Source organism: Cyprinus carpio, chromosome A19 (assembly GCF_018340385.1).
Source record: "Cyprinus carpio isolate SPL01 chromosome A19, ASM1834038v1, whole genome shotgun sequence".
NCBI lineage: Eukaryota > Metazoa > Chordata > Actinopteri > Cypriniformes > Cyprinidae > Cyprinus > Cyprinus carpio.
Window position 1 is genome coordinate 21,698,969 of NC_056590.1, and position 16,000 is coordinate 21,714,968.

At 36.8% G+C, this 16,000-nt stretch overlaps 2 protein-coding genes across 18 annotated transcripts in view; one reads left to right on the forward strand and one right to left on the reverse strand.

Annotated features, from left to right (window-relative positions):
- The window catches only part of LOC109050369 (triple functional domain protein-like), a 97,282-nt gene extending 90,622 nt beyond the window's left edge, over positions 1-6,660 (reverse strand). The window contains 1 exon segment of the mRNA XM_042777022.1: positions 6,325-6,660. Coding sequence (XP_042632956.1) covers positions 6,325-6,394 — 70 coding nt within the window. The 5' untranslated portion in view covers positions 6,395-6,660.
- A 1,186-nt stretch (positions 6,661-7,846) lies between these two features.
- On the forward strand, positions 7,847-15,788 carry LOC109111720. 17 transcript variants are annotated; one of them, XM_042777010.1, is made up of 13 exons: positions 7,871-8,228; positions 8,362-8,430; positions 8,553-8,621; positions 11,481-11,665; positions 11,925-12,061; positions 12,149-12,265; positions 12,373-12,415; positions 12,511-13,216; positions 13,326-13,389; positions 13,900-13,977; positions 14,064-14,165; positions 14,248-14,854; positions 14,999-15,788. In XM_042777010.1, exons 8-12 carry the CDS (start codon positions 12,786-12,788, stop codon positions 14,524-14,526), a joined length of 954 nt encoding a protein of 317 aa, XP_042632944.1. In that variant the 5' UTR covers positions 7,871-8,228; positions 8,362-8,430; positions 8,553-8,621; positions 11,481-11,665; positions 11,925-12,061; positions 12,149-12,265; positions 12,373-12,415; positions 12,511-12,785; the 3' UTR covers positions 14,527-14,854; positions 14,999-15,788. The 17 variants fall into 17 exon arrangements, 12 of the variants coding, with proteins under 12 accessions (XP_042632944.1, XP_042632947.1, XP_042632952.1 ...); XM_042777013.1 differs by having other exon boundaries at positions 7,871-8,088; positions 8,168-8,228; positions 11,481-12,061; XM_042777018.1 differs by having other exon boundaries at positions 7,871-8,088; positions 8,217-8,228; positions 11,481-12,061.
- The last annotated feature ends 212 nt before the right edge of the window (positions 15,789-16,000 follow it).

Consider the following 16,000-nt stretch of genomic DNA (forward strand, 5'->3'; position numbering starts at 1 on the left):
GACCTTAACAGCGATTAAGAAGGTGATGCATCATGACATCCCAAAAAAAAAAAAAACCCAATAAAGATTAGCTTAGAATACCTCACAAAAACCCAGATCAGTATCTACAGTATGATAACACAAATACTCTCAAGGTGTCATCACATGATCAAAGAAGTCCATTGTCTATTGTCAACTATGTAGTGACGTATGACACAGCTAACACTGAAGACAATTTCAAACCGAGACATCCCGATGACAAGTCATTCATGACAGCACGTAGCTTTGCACTTCCCTACTTTAAACATGAGTGTAACTGAACACAGGAGAGTCCACTGCATTTAATGGCATTAGACTTCATGCTCTCAAAGACAGGAACCCGCCTCATGTTTAAATGATGAGCACATACTCAAGTCTATGGATTTTATGAAGGCCTTCCACATGATTCATTCATGCCTCCAATCAAGCACTCACAAACGTCCCCCAAATGAGAGTACAGGAGAACAGCACCGAAAGAAGAGGAAAACTCACTGGCATTTTTATGCAGGTCAAAACATAGTCAGTCCTCCCAACAATTTTTCCTCATTTAGATTACAACTTATTATCATGTTTAGCTTAACACAGAAGAGTTTAACTTCATTATTATACACTAAACTAAAAAAAAAACACATCACATCAACACAAAAATAAAAAACACATTCCTCTCAACATAATATTGTAAACTAAAAAAATAAAAAACCAATTTAAAAATTTGAGGTAAGTTTTTTTTTTTTAAAGTCATTAATACTTGACAGTAAAGACATTTATAACATTACAAAATACTTCTATTTCCAATAAATATTGTTCTTTTGAACCCTCCATTTAAAGAATCCAAAAATATTAAACAGCAAAATCTGTTTTCAACATTGATACTATTATTGATAATTGATGATAATTTATAATTATGATAACTGGTCATTTTAAATTCTAAGTTTTTACTTTAGCTTAGTGAAATAAATTTAAAAAAAAATCTGAATTATTCCAAACTGTGGGCCAGTAGTGGTCAAAATGTGGCCATTTTAAGATTGAAAATAATATCCATTTTACAGATTAAAAGGTGTTGATTTTCCTACTTTGTCAGTTCCAATTTAATGCCGAATATACTGATATTTTATTTTTACTTATTTTTATTTTAAAGTATACAAACATTTAAATGAATGATAATATAGACCATTTCAATGTGGTGATGTCATTGACCCATAAACATTTCCCACTTGTTGTCAAACTATTTCATCAGGGGGTGATTTAGTCACAACCAGTGTTAACACGGCTGTCATAACATGTTTTTAATCAAAATGTGGCCCTTTTTGGATTCTCAAAATTATGGAAATTAAAAATGTAAAAGCAGAATTGCGTTTGGACCCTTGCGTTTGATTATTGTTTACATCCCTCAAAATGGTCTACAGTTCATACAGTAGCTGAGCAACTGCTTTTGAGAATAATGGGAATGTTAATGATAAAATTCTCCTTGGTGAAAACGCACCTTAATGGCAGGCTGAGAGAGACAGCGCAACAATGCACCCCATCCCCCATCTCTAAGGAACAGTGAGGAGATGCATGAAGCACTCAATCTTCTCAAATTAAGTATCATGTCAGAGGGAGGACACTTGAAGAACATCAACAAGAAGAGAATGAAAGAGGTGCAGATTGTTCTGTGAAACAATACCAAACTAGATGCAACAAGGGAATTTGTAGGCTTTATGGAGTAAACAGAAAACAGGGACTGGGCAGAGATGGGATGAGAGACCAAATGACCCCAGGCACTGGAATGAATCCTCAGGGTCTTGTGCTGGAGCCAATGACTGACTGAGGAACTAGACCAACGTGATGAAAGCAAAAAGCTCATAGGAGTCTTACACAGGACTCAAAATGATGCAGATGTGCTTTCTCAAGTCCTCCAAGTTTTGAAGAAACACCAAGTTCACAACAAACCTACGACAACCAACATTTACCCTGCCCTGGATGAAAAGAGGATGAGCTAAGACAGTTTGCAAAACAAGGAGAGGATATGAATGCATGTTGTGTGAAACTGTATTTGAGATTGGATGGCATCGCCCTCCAAACATCTGATGTCTTTGATGGTTCAGACAATGCCCCTACGTATTGTAATGAAAGAACTGGGCCACGTGTCAGGGGGCTTTTTAAACAGAAATAGGATTCAGGTGTGCCTTTTAAGGGACCCTTTAATACACAAACATTTCTTCAGCACAGTTGTTTTCAGAAAGGGAAGTTGGGCTTCTACACTATTCAAACAACAATGCTTTCCTTTTGTGAATGATTCCTGATGATTACAGGGGATGATTACACATGGCTTGATATCACCTCATGTAGGGCTGAGCGATATGGTTTTTTGTATGAAAAACAGAAGTGTAAATGCACAAACACTATAGCTTGATCACAAAAATACTGTAATTATATTCAATTACTCCCTTAATACATTTAATACATGCCTACATTAAAAACATTCTGTATGAATATCCCACATTTCTGCCACAATACCATGGTGCAGTTAGTGTTACTAGTAAATCGATGGAAAATGATGGTGATTTGTAGATTGAATAGATTGACTGTCTCACTGTTTCTCCTGTTTGCTTTCATCTGGGTTTAAATCACAGTCATTTGTTTTCATCTGGGTTTAAATCACAGAGTCATTTGTGTTCTTTGCTAAATTCCGGCACTGGATCTCACAGTGCTGTTTAGTGGTTGTGTGAGCAACACTTATCAGCAAGAAAATGCATCTGCTCTAGTAAGCTCACGCTGCACATTTGAACTTTGAGCAGAGCAGATAAATGGTCCATGTGACATGGTTCAAATGAGTAGCCCTGTTTCATTTCACTTTTGTGCATAAACATTATATCGAACTTATATCGAAGTCTTTTTAATATCATGCTAAATATTTTTCCCCACACAGTATAAATAGATCTTTATGTATGGTCGTATATTTAAATATTAATAAATTTTAAAAAGGCACCTTACATCATATGAGGACTTATATTGAACCTTCATCATTCTGACAGCTTCCACCAAACAGAATTAATGCCAATAACTGACTCTGTCATCAAGACCACATATTCCTGCACACACAGTTTCTCTATTAGAGATGTTTTACCTCTCACCCTCATTTCAGGCCTTATTCTGTCTCTTTTGATTCTCATCTGTCCTCTCTCTCTTACTATGACCCTCATTTTCTCTCAGGATGATCCAGCATTGGCCTCTGTGATTTACTGTCGGAAGCTGTCTTGGCATTTCTCTCTCTCTGCAGTTGAATAAGTAGGATCTTCTTGTGCTGTGCCAGGAGACACAGGGGGCAGTGAGTGCACCATTCCTAACCCAGCGAATGTAGGTCAATACGACCTTTCCCTACCACACATGGAGACAGAGAGAAGAGCCGAATGAGAAACTGAAAAAAATAAAAATCAAATGATGAGAGGGAGAGATAGAGAGGCTGGATAAACAAGGCCGCGACACAACAGAGACATAGAAGGAGAAAAGGAGAAAGAGAGAGAGAGCCTGGGGTGAATGGGCTGAATGCAGGGACGATCCAGCTGGGGTGGTTACAGTCAACGACAGAAAATGTAACTCCTCAGTGCTAACCACATGATGTCTGAGTGTCAGAAAAATTCTTCTAACGCTACATAGAGAAAAACAGAGCCACTGCCAGCCCTCCAAAAACTACCAGGGGGCCTATTAGACAAGGACAAAGGCACCATCAAAATCAACAGAAGAACAATTTAATACACAATGCAAAGTTCAAAAAGAGTTATACAGGAAAGATAAAGAGCATAAAACAGCATAAGCACTTATGGAGATGATTTGGGTGTGTTTTATGCAAATGACTAACTATGGGCACATCCTCTCTCATTTAGAATACTCAAAATTCATAAACATTAGAATGATATTAAGAGCAAATTCATGTGCAACAACACGTGTTGTGAATGGAAATATTAGTGTATGGCTCAACCAATGACATGTGTTTGGGGCCGGGGTTATCTGTTTTGGCCGAAGACAAATGGAAAGTGTTTGGGGAAACCTGTTTGAAAACAGCCATTATTTGTGCATTTCCATTTGATGGTGTGAAAACTACACACTTAGCCTTTAAAGACAGCTGTCAAAATTTCATGTCCATATTTCTTCATGACTCTTAAATAAACTAGTCTAGAATGCCCTTTATGTACTCAAAGAACAACAGTCATAGATTAGCCCAAACACCCAAGAGCAAGACATTAACAACAGCTACTGATGAAGCCAATAAAGAGAGAATTATTAGAAAAAAACGCAGCTGTGAACAAATGAACTTAATTTCTATGGCATGTAGACAGATGATAAACACGGGGTCAAGGTGTTTACAGGGTACAGGGGTTAGGAGGTTGGGTTTTGAGACAGAGATGTGGTCTGTGAGCTGCTGCATGTTCAAACATGACGGTATACCAATATGTGCAAAAACTGAATAAGACAGAACTTACTCATACAGGCAGACAGGATAAATAACACAAAAATCAAGAGGCTGTAAAATGGTTAATAATATTAAACAGTAACTTAGCAGCTGTGCTGAAAAGAAGCAAAATGCTTAAAACCAAAAGCCTCTTGAGGGTACTGGAACAACCAAAGATTTCCGGTGTGAAAACAAAAGGATGCAGTACTTCCAATTGTGGTTTCACTACCTAAACCAAAACAAAACCACTTCGCTTGTATCTCAAGGAGGTACTGTAATTTATGTCAAATCTGAGTTAACACATAATTTAGAGAAATACTTTAAAAACAACTAAATAAATCATTGTCTACTAGTGTTTAGAAGGTTACCCAACAAAAACAAGCCATTATAACCAGTCTAAGCTGATTTGCAGTTTAAGATGGTCTCCCAGCATGGCCTAGATGGTGTTCAGCTGGTTTAGTCAGTCAACAAGCTGGTCCCCCAGAATGACAAACTAAAAAAAGTCCCAGAATCCATGCGAAACCAGGATGGGAGACCAATAATCCAGTTTAGGCTGGTTTAAGATGTTGTTTTCTTCAGGTTAGGACTTTGTGACCTAGTCTTGGACTAAATATTTCCTTAATGCATTCTGCAGAAGCATTAAAATGTGTCTTGTGAATGATTAACCAGAGCTTGTAGATCCAGCTATCAGAAAAACAATAAGATATTTGTCATTCTATATATATTTACGATATACAATCCTGAATACATCATCACCAGATAGCTCTTGATTATTTCCCTTTACATACCTCATTACTTCTTCACTAGCATAAAGCAATCAGATATTTCATTAAAATGAACATAAGCTGGTTCAAGGCAGAAGGTAATTGTGTCATCAATCTTTCTGGAATAGCTTTGCTAACTTAGCAACCAAATGCTACACGAGTCAATCAGGTTACCGATTAATCCTGTTTCGTAGCTAAATCTAACCGAAATAACTACATTTGTGTCTGTCGTTATCTTTTACATAAATAATGGCCTGATAAAGTTAAGTGCTGTGGTGTGAAATAGTCTTTCAGCACATCAATCTATCACACCATGCTAGCTAGTTAGCAGGGAGTTACAGAGTGCCACGCCAGGTCATTGTTTACATTGCTGACTACCTTTTGATTCTCAGATCCGTCTGATATAATATTCATATAACATGACTAACTGACGGCCTTGTGTTTGAAAATAACAGCATTTCATTTATACTCGATTGATAACAGTTCATTAAAAAGTGTCATAAAGGAACTGACACACTGAATTTACTGCATTTTTATGGCTGCCTCCAAATCAAGATACTATAGTATTGAAAATAATACTAAATATGATAATGGACTATATTTATAAGAGTGTTTGTGGATAAAACTGCATCTATGAGTATTTACTTATTAATAAGCTGGCCTGCACAACACTCCAGCTAGCCTTATTTCCTGCCACAAGCTTGTTATCAATAAATTGCACGATTGACCCAAATATATTTAGCATAATAATCTCGATTACCTCTTACTGACTAAGCAGGTAAAAATCTATAAAAAAAAGTGAAAGTGGTTTCTGGAAATATCCTGCTGAAATCTTTAACCAACGAGCACCAATGACTCGCACGAACTAACGACACAACCAGCTGAAATTTCTCCAGCGAGGCTGTTATAAACCACATTTCCGACCTTCGAGTTGTCAGAACAGAATAGTAGTGATTTTTGCACTTAATGCATTAAATGGTACAATAACCTGGAATGCAAATGTCCAGGGTGCTCCAGCCTCCCCACCCATCCACCCTAAAGCAGACAGTGCACGAACAATGTCCCACAGCCGCGCCATTCAATCAGAGCAGCCTCGCGAGCGTCGCTTACCAGATTTGAAGAACGTCGCTATATCGCCCGCGTCCTTAGCCGCCTCCTCGGCCCCTTCCCCCGAGCTCATGGCTGTGGCGGAAAAAAACACACACAAAAAAACTAATATCCAAATCCTAAAGTTGTTCTTTATTTCCCCCACAGGCAGAAGGGTTTGGAAAAGATGTCCGCGCCTGTGTCTGAGGATTGATCTGACACGGACGGAAGCAGGATCACTTCTGAGAGCTGGGGAACATCACAAAACCTCCTCCATCTTGGAGAACACACATTAACAGCGCCGGCCGGCGGCTCTCCCAAGCGTAGCTGAGACGAAAGTCGGGAAAAACGGCAGGGGGCGGGAGTTTGCTCCAGAAAAAGCCTCTTTCCTGCAGGAGCCCAATAGTGATTGTTTTCGGTAGAATATGATGGATTTTGAAACATTCAGTTTCCCTTGACACTCTTTATGATAGATCCTATATTCATTATAAAGAATTGATTATCTCTCCCAAACCTAAGATAAAAGTTTTTATTTTTATTATTTTTTTTTTATTGTAAACCCATTACTGCTGTATTATTCAAACATATCATTGAGGTGACACAAGCCCTGGTAGTTCGTTCAAATAATTGAACACTCAGATTTTACTCTCATTTTCTTCAGGTCGTTTCTGCCCCCATTTTAATAAAGGCACCTTCTTTGTACATAGTTTTCTCTTAAACACTACATGGCAACAAAAACCAGAACAGCACTTCATAAACACCTATAGCAACTCAACAAAAAGTTTTTTGTTTTTTTTCTCCGAGGATATTTGAAAAGTCACAATTTATTTGTGAAGTACACAATTTGTTTAACTGCAAGTGAATGAAATAATACATACATTTTTATGAAACATGACTTATTATGAAATGCTAAAAGTAACTGAAATTATCCAGGAAAAGGTTTTTTTTTGTATGTTTGTTTGTTTTTTCATAAATTGTCTCTCAAAATTCTGTAACATTTCTTTTTACTCGTTTATCACATCAATATTTATTAAATCTTTTTTTTATCATGATATAATTATATCTTCTTCAGCATCTTTAGACCTGTAATGCAATTTTTTTTTTTTTTTTTTTTATGCAGGTTAAAGCTATCTCAAAAATCACAGTTTCTTAGATCAATGCAAGTTTGCCTGTGCTGTTACGCATACATTCTATTCAAGTTCCTCTGTTTAATTTATTCATTTTTATAATTTGTCAGTGGAATTACTGTTGAATTTTTTCCTGTTGTCTCTGGGAAATGTCTTGAAGCCTTCACCTATTGAATCACACTGACACCTGGTGGGTCAAACTGTGGGTAGCGTTCTTCAGATTAAACTTCAGTGTGTGCTGCAGTTTATCAGAATGGTTTTTCTAGTTGATCTTAACAAAAAATCAGTCAAAATATGAGGAATCTGCCGTCTGTTTTGTCCCAAATTTCTTCAGTGGACCACAAAAGAATATGTACAACAGAATGAGTCTCGGTCACTTTCATTATATGTTTTTTATTGTTAATGGTGACTGAGGCTGTCAGTCGCTAAAATTGTACATACCATCTAATTTTATGTTCCACAGAAGAAAGAAAGTCGTACATGAGAACAACACGGTTTTGATTTTCTGATGACTGTCACTCATCCACTAGGTGCTACAAACGCTTTTGCAGCACAGAGAATTTGACCATTAGTTGCCAACCGCCAAATAAAAATTGAAAGAAGAAGAAGAAGAAGAAGAAGAAGAAGAAGAATTTGACCATAGAAGAAGTCAAGGACTAAGGTAGTGGCCTAAACGGGGAAAATTGCATTTCACCACTTTTGTCTTTTACTTTACAATATATATATTTTTTTAATGTTAGGTGCATAAAAGCGCATATCGCTAATTTTTCATTGATTCTTGCTGGCGAGGCTTTACAGTAGGTGCGTCGCATGATTTATTACGAAATGCTAAGTGCAATACGTCTTCTTGATTAATGTTTTCTGTACTACATTTATTTTGAATGACTCGACGAAGAACATACTGTGCAATAAAACACACTGTGTCTTATTTTAGTTTGGCGAGATGGCTGATTTACTGACAGTGTACGACGATGAGCAGGCCAACAGCTTCATTGACTGCACGGTAAATCTGTCTTATTTTGAGCCGAGTTTACAAAAACAGATATTGATGTTGTTTATTAAAACGTCATGTAAATGCATTGAGCTAACTCTATGGCACTTATATTGATAACTGTCTTTCCTTAGATCTGCGATAAAAGAATAAGGGGCGAAAGCCATTACAAAATACATGTGACCACATTACAACATTTGGAGGTAAGGAGAGAAAATGCGGTGTTGTGACTGAAGGAGTACCAATAACTGAACACCAAATCGGCATATTAGAATGATTTCTGCAGAATAACGTCACACTGAAGGCTGCTGAAAATTCACCTTTTCCATCACAGGAATAAATTACATTTTAAAATATATTAAACAGAAACGGTTCGTTTTAATTGTAATAATATTTCACAAGATAACTATTTGTATTGTATTTTTGATCAAATTAGTGCAGCCTTGGTGAGCATAAAAGACTTTAAACAGCATTAAAAATATTTAATTGTTCTAAAAAAATGTACTATTAGCAATATATATACAGTTTAGTAGTTCTGTGTTCCTGAAGTACTATTAATAATAGGTTTTAAGTGGTTTTAGATTGTAATACTTGCATTTTTCGTTTTGCTCACTTTTCTGCTTCATTCAAGTTTAGGACTTCATCCAGCGAGCAACATTTTGCCTGCTCATTTCCTTTGTCTTTTAGACATTGTATACACAAGTTGTATACAGGTTATGTCTGCATTGCTTTATCATCCCCAAAAGCTACTCATTTTGCTTTTGAAGCAAATTAGGAGTTGCGTGGACACTAGAGTGTTTTGGGCTGTCTTTGTCTTTACTATAAGACATTGAGATACCAGTCCAATTAGATTTCATTCTGAGGACCAAATCAACTTTACAGTTACAATCTTTATGCTTTAACAAGGGTTTAGATCACATGGATCTTCAATCTCCTGAACAGACGGAGCTGCTTGAAACAACGTGTATATTCTTATACAATTCTGCATATTTGAGAAGATTCAAGAGCACTATAACATATTGCACTGTTTTTGTTTTTGTTTTAGTCTGAGGGCATCCTCACACTACTCCAAATAGTTGACATCTGTACTAAAATGTGCAGTTGTTTGACAGCCTATAGCCATCATGGCTGTTGGTGGTGCAGCAAGATGATGTGCTATTTCATAAGACTGCTAAAGGACTTTTGGATTCTGCATAAAATGGCAAGTATTGTCCAAATCTGCCAGCTCCATTCTTAACTGGCTGGCCACAATGTGGGAGTCGGACTGCACAGGTTTTCTTTTAAAGTTTCTCAGCTGCTCCTTGTTGCTCTCATTTTCCAAACTTTGTGAGATTCATGACATTGAATCTTTGGAAGATACTCAGATTGACGCTCCTCGAGCATTACTATATATTCAGCTTGATTTCAGATTTCTGCGAGGGAAGTTGTCTGTACTTATGTTTGGTCAAATTGGAATTCTGACCATACAACTCTTACCACATTATTTCTGTTTTGTGTATCCTCTGTGGATACTGCTGTGCCACTATAGCTACTGGCTACAAAGGGCTGGACAGTAAATAATCCAAATTTATTTCTTTTATATCACTTAGAAATTTAGTTGTTTATAAAATATCACAGGATACTGAATCCTACTTAATCAAGGAACATGTTTTCATGTTTTAATTTCTTTTGAATGACTTTAGTAAGTATGTTCTAACTGGACTCAGAACATCTCATTCAGATCTATAAGACTATACGAAATGTCCCAAAATCTAATTATTTTGTTTTATTTATTTGTTGAGATTATAATGCGCTATTTAAAAGTACATGTCTGTATCATATCAAGAAATTCAACAGAAATCTCAAGGAGTTTGTAAGTATTCAAATTGTCAGGTGTCATCGCATTGTTTCATTGACAAGACATGTTTAAATAAACAGTAGTGGTGATGTGGACATATAAATCCTTAAAGATCTGTAAAATTGTTAATTTAAGGACCTTATGGTTCAATTCATTGTTTGTGCCCTCCAGTGTATTTTTTATTTTTTCCCTTGTTCAATGTGAGGTGATTAACTTGTAAGTTTGTTCCCTCAAAACATTATAAATCTGGAAATAACACAATGCTTGGAATGTGCTCAGCAGATTTTATTTTGCAATTTCATTGCATCCCCTTTACGAAAGCAGGCATTGAGGACAACACAAGTAAGCATGTCATACACATTATGTGTATGGACGGTATCACAGGTGGATAAGTATGAATTTCTATAGCATCTTCTGGACTGGTCACAATCCTGGGGATGCTGTTTTTCCACAGTGATGTATGAATACTAGCACAATCGGTGTACCAACTCCTCACCTGGGCAAACCGCTTTCTTGCACTGTAAAAGATAACTTTGCTCTGAAGCTACTGGACCTTGATGCTGTAGGATTTTCTCAAAGCTTCTCAGATTCTAGAGATCTGAGATGCCCATATGGATCCTTAAGTAGATCGGACAATCTTGTTTCAGCATTATTCCATAATTCAAGACCAGATTGTCTTTCATCAAGTGGAGTCTTTCATGATGGCTGAGAATTAGATGGACTCCCTGGATTTTGATGGAAATGTGATGTCTTTCAGCAGAGATATGGTGGGAATGGCCATTATATTCCAGTACAAAGGCTGACACAAGAACTGTTTTACCTGCCAAAAAGCCTCAGGTCTAAATCAATGTCTGTTTAAGCAGAAAAGTGTTTGTGGACATGAACTTTTTCTGTTTGATAGTAGGTCAAATGGAAAACAATTTAGTTTTAACACTGAGAGGACTCTTCTTTAGCTAATTTGTTCAAATGTTTCTCAACCGTTAATGCCCCGTGGTTCAAAAAAAAAAAAAAAATTACTGTGATCGGACCTGTTTAAACAGGTAGAAACATAATGCATGACAATGCACTTTTTGCAGGAGGGTGTGCGTGTTATCAGACATTTTGTGCAGATTCTGCTGCAGTAGAAGAAACATAGGATCTTTCAGATATTAAGAATATATGTTTTTGATTATATTGGTAAACTGCTGAAATTATCATGTTATATGAGCTTATTCTGTCCTTACAGGAGAGATTGCGAGACCACATCCACTGCCGGAATGGACTGACATCAGAGAATATTTGGAATACCTGAATCTTGATGAGCCCATCATTGGCAAGACGACGTCAGAACCAAAACCATTAAAATTAACATACAATTTAAAATAATTGAGTAAAGTGCTCTTAAAGGGATATGTTACCCATAAATAAAAAGTTAGTTATCATTTACTCACCTCATGTCATTCCAAACCTGTATAATTTTCTTTCTTCTGTGGTACATGAAAGAAGATATTATGAAAAAAAAAAAACTGTTTTCTCCCATACAAAGAAAGGGAAGTGGGGTCCAAAATAACATTGGAATTTGGACCCCATTGACTTTAATGTATGGCTGAAAAGAAAATACGGAGATATTTTCAAAATATATTTAATTGTAATAAAAAAAAAGCTATCTTTTCCTTATTTCTTTTTTCAGGTCTCAATTCCTTGATACAGGTTCCAGATCATGGCAAAACTGTGTTAAAGTACAAGTGCCGAATGTGTGTTGTGGAGATGGACCTTTATAGCATGGTGGCCCATATCGTTGGATGCAAACACAGACAGAAATACCTGGTATGGTGGCTTTGTTCCTCATTTAAAGGTTTACCCTTATACTGTTCAGAGTGAAATAAATTGATTACATTAGATCTGTCTTGGCAGGAGCTGAAAAGACCTGACTTGGTGACATGGCAAGAAAACAACCAGAAATAACTGGGTCTTGTTGCCAGAGCCAAAGCTGCAGTAGTTGAAAAGCAGGAGGGATGGGGAAAGCCAGTGGTAATATAATCTTAGTGGATTTCTTGCTTGTAAAATTTATTATTTTGAAGAGTTTTGCACAAAACACATAGAAATATGAATGAACTTCAGCTGTAACTTTATTTTAGGCACTCAGAAGACCACAAGAGAAATTCAGAAATGTTTTCCAAGGTGAATATTTGACTTTTAAATCAGCAGCTGATTTTTCATAGTACAGAACTTCCTTTTGTGTGAAATTTACATATTTTTGTACCCTTTGTAACTAGCAGGAAGTGAATTAAGGGCCAGTGTTCACTATGGACAATACTCTCTTAAGAAGTCACCTTTCCCTGAACAGGTTCAAAAACAGACATACCTAGATGAAGACCTACATGAAAGACCCTATTATACTGGCGATAAGTATGACCAGTAGAGTAGACCTAATCCAAGTCACGCAATCCGCCAACAATTCTATCCAGAAGAAAACAGACATCAAAAACCTTACGAAGATGCTGACATTCGAGGAGGACACTCACAAGGTGATGATTATCCTGAAAGAGAAATGCATACTAGGCCATATGCAGACCAGGGTGGACGGAGACTTTGTGAAGACTATGAAGGAAAATGTCTTGGTGGAGGACAGTTCTCAGGAGGTAAAATAAACCGATTTAATGACCTCCGAATCCACCCTGGAGCATCAGAATATCAGAAAGAGCAAATGCAAGGTAGGCGGAATGTAGATTATGAAGAGAGAAATCCTGCCATGAATCCCATGTCAATGCATGGAAGAAGCTTTAATGAGGAGAAAAGGGGGACTGTCAGAGAAACACACAGTAGGACTTGGGACAAAGCTAATGAGGTACCAGGTTACCCCCCTATGTTTCAACCCAGAGATCCAAGAGCATATTCACAAGAAGCGACTCCAGCTAAAAAGAAAAAGAAGAGTAGATTCTCTGATGCAACCGCAGAGGAAATAGCACTCGCACATACGAGGTGACTTGATCGTTTCATAAGGTCACATTCAGAAAATTTGTGTTATGAAATTTGATGGGTCAAATTTATATTAGTCTGGGGTTATTTATTTATTAAATTCTTATTTCAGACATTCAAATAAATCGTCCCCCAAAGAGAAACCAAGAAGACCACCGTTTAAAACAAATCCTTTGGTAAAACCGCAAAGACAGTAACCCTTGTTTACTCTCAAATCAATTGTATATAAAATGTTTTATTTAAAGATTTAATATGCCTTTTAAAAATGGTGTATAGGTATTCAAATGATATACTTCGTCATGAACTGCATTTACATGCAGTTTAAGTTAAATTTTAATTGGACTAAAGCAGTAATTTTGCATTTTTAAAATGTAATTTAAATGCTTTAGTTGGTTTTGGTGAAGTCAGACTAATGGTGTGATAACGTTTATCGTTGTTCAATTAAATTTTACAGACAAATTCCAGTCATTTTAATAGAAATACAGTAGGGATACACTAATTCTCACTTTAACATAAACAGATAATGTGATTGTAGCTGGTCTTCGTTTCTAGCATGGACTGTATTCACATTAATCAAACTACAATTGGCTTCATCATTGTACACATTCAAGACACAAATACTTGAACATACAGATGAAGACTGTAGCTTGACTGTGCACTTACCCACAGTGTTTGTTTCTTTACAGTCTTTTAATAAACAATTTGTGGATTCTGGAAGTACATCCCATCTTAATCCAAAACATGAAAATGTTCTGGACATACTTGTGAGTGCAGAATATTTGACAAACATGGAAAAAGACTACCTGATAAACTGGAGTTTTCATTTGAACATATTCTGTTTAAATCATAGAGTGACATCAAGATTGAAAATATGGACGAAGCCAGATTTCTTAAAGAAAAGCTGTGCACCGTTTTGAAAGAGTTCCAAGAAAACAAATCCAGAAGTGTTGTGGTAAGCACAGTGTTATATGCCAAGAATGATTCTCATGTAATTCAGTCGAAATCGTTCTCTATTTATCGTCATTCATCTAAAGGGCCATACGTCACAACCTGTCAGTGATCACAGAGGAGTAAAGCAGACAGACCAGGGCAGAGATGCATATAAAGACCCAAGGGATGATCCAGATGGCATGCATTTAGAAAAGAGAGGTTTCCAAGATGCCAGACGATATGAAGACAGTTCCAGAAGTTTCCAAGAATCCAGACAATATGGAGATGACCCTAGAATGTTTAGAGAGGTCCGACAAATTGGGGATGACCCCAGAGGTCTTAGAGAGACCAGACGTTATGAAGATGATTACAAGGAGTCATAACGATTTGACAGTTATCCCAGTGGTCTTCAAGAAGCAAGGCCGTACGCCAGTGATCACAGAGGATTTCAAAACATGATGTTACAAGAGACCACACGAGATCTTCCGGAAAGGAGATGTTATGATGAAGATCCTAGACAACAGGAACAACATTTCGAAGAATATTCAAGAGCTGAAGCTCCAAGAAGCACTCAAGAGACAAGATATTATGAAGGTGATTACAGAGGCTTTGGAAGTTAGGATCCTGAAAGAAACTGGGAGCAACAGAAAGGACGTTCATTAGAGCGTTTTGAGAACCGAGGCCCGGCAGATGTTGAAAGAGGTTTTCAAGGTGATCTTAAACACTTTTTTTTATAATTCAAATGGTTGTAGGTCAAACTTGTTTTACTATGTGTGATTACAGTGTTTTGAAGACTTTGTATCAGTTTTTGTATGTGAACTCCTGACTAATTCTGCATAATTATCTTGTTTTCAGAGAGCTTTGGCAAGCCTCCTGTTCACTTCCAACCAACGTCTCTACAAGAAGAAGCAAGGATATATGCTGGGAGAGCACAGCAGAGGTCTCATCAGAATGACCATGAGCCAGGCGATGAACCCTACGACCCGTTCCACCCATCATCCGAGGCGACCAGCTCACCAGTCTTGAAAAGATTGCATCAACTCTTCTTGAGCTTGTGGCTCGTAGATGAAGTTAGGCTGATGAGTCAGTTCCTAATATAAGATGGTTATAGCTTAACAATAGTCTACAGTGATTGATCACCTTTTTGTAAACTCATACAAAAACTTATACTATATGTAATACTGTTTTCATCCACCCATACCGCCTATCCTCTGCAGGGTCACGGAGGGCTGGAGGTTATCCCAGCATCTCAGGCTACAGGCAGGGCAATACTCTGAACGGATAGGCAGTCATGCAGGGCTCACACACACACACTCATACTGTTTTCAATTACTACCTAAATTCTTACCGCTTTTCATTTTGTCACGATTTGTAGCTTGCTAAGAAATTGTAATGGGTTTTGTTCAAATGATTTATAAGAAAGATGATTGAAAAAATAAACAGTTCAACCCAAATTTGACCATCCTTTTTTAGCAATATATATTTTTTTATTATTATTTAATAAATTGACATTGGTTTTAATGTATGGTGTATAAAATATAACAAGGATTTCAGGTTGTTGTTTGTGTCAAACATCTTTTTGTGTGAAAAGCTGACCACAGAACTGGATTCAACTATAAAAATAAATAAAAAATTATTTAATTTTGTACTTGGCACAAGAGTTTTTTTTTTTTAATAAATGTAACCTTTGTCATGTATTAAACGCATAAGTTGCTTTATACATATAATTACTGTTTAAGAATAATGAGATATTGAGGTTATTCTTATTTTGATTCCGCAAACAGCTTCACAAAATGCATACAACTAAATGGAAGGCAGCTATAACAGTTAGATTCAAAGCGTATGCACACATGTGAT

Coding starts and splice junctions, on each gene's coding strand:
- LOC109111720 (XM_042777012.1), top strand. CDS start 12,786: ATGCATACTAGGCCATATGCAGACCAGGGTGGACGGAGACTTTGTGAA. Junction 13,217..13,325: donor ATAGCACTCGCACATACGAG/GTGACTTGATCG, acceptor TTCTTATTTCAG/ACATTCAAATAAATCGTCCC. Junction 14,166..14,247: donor ACAAATCCAGAAGTGTTGTG/GTAAGCACAGTG, acceptor ATTCATCTAAAG/GGCCATACGTCACAACCTGT.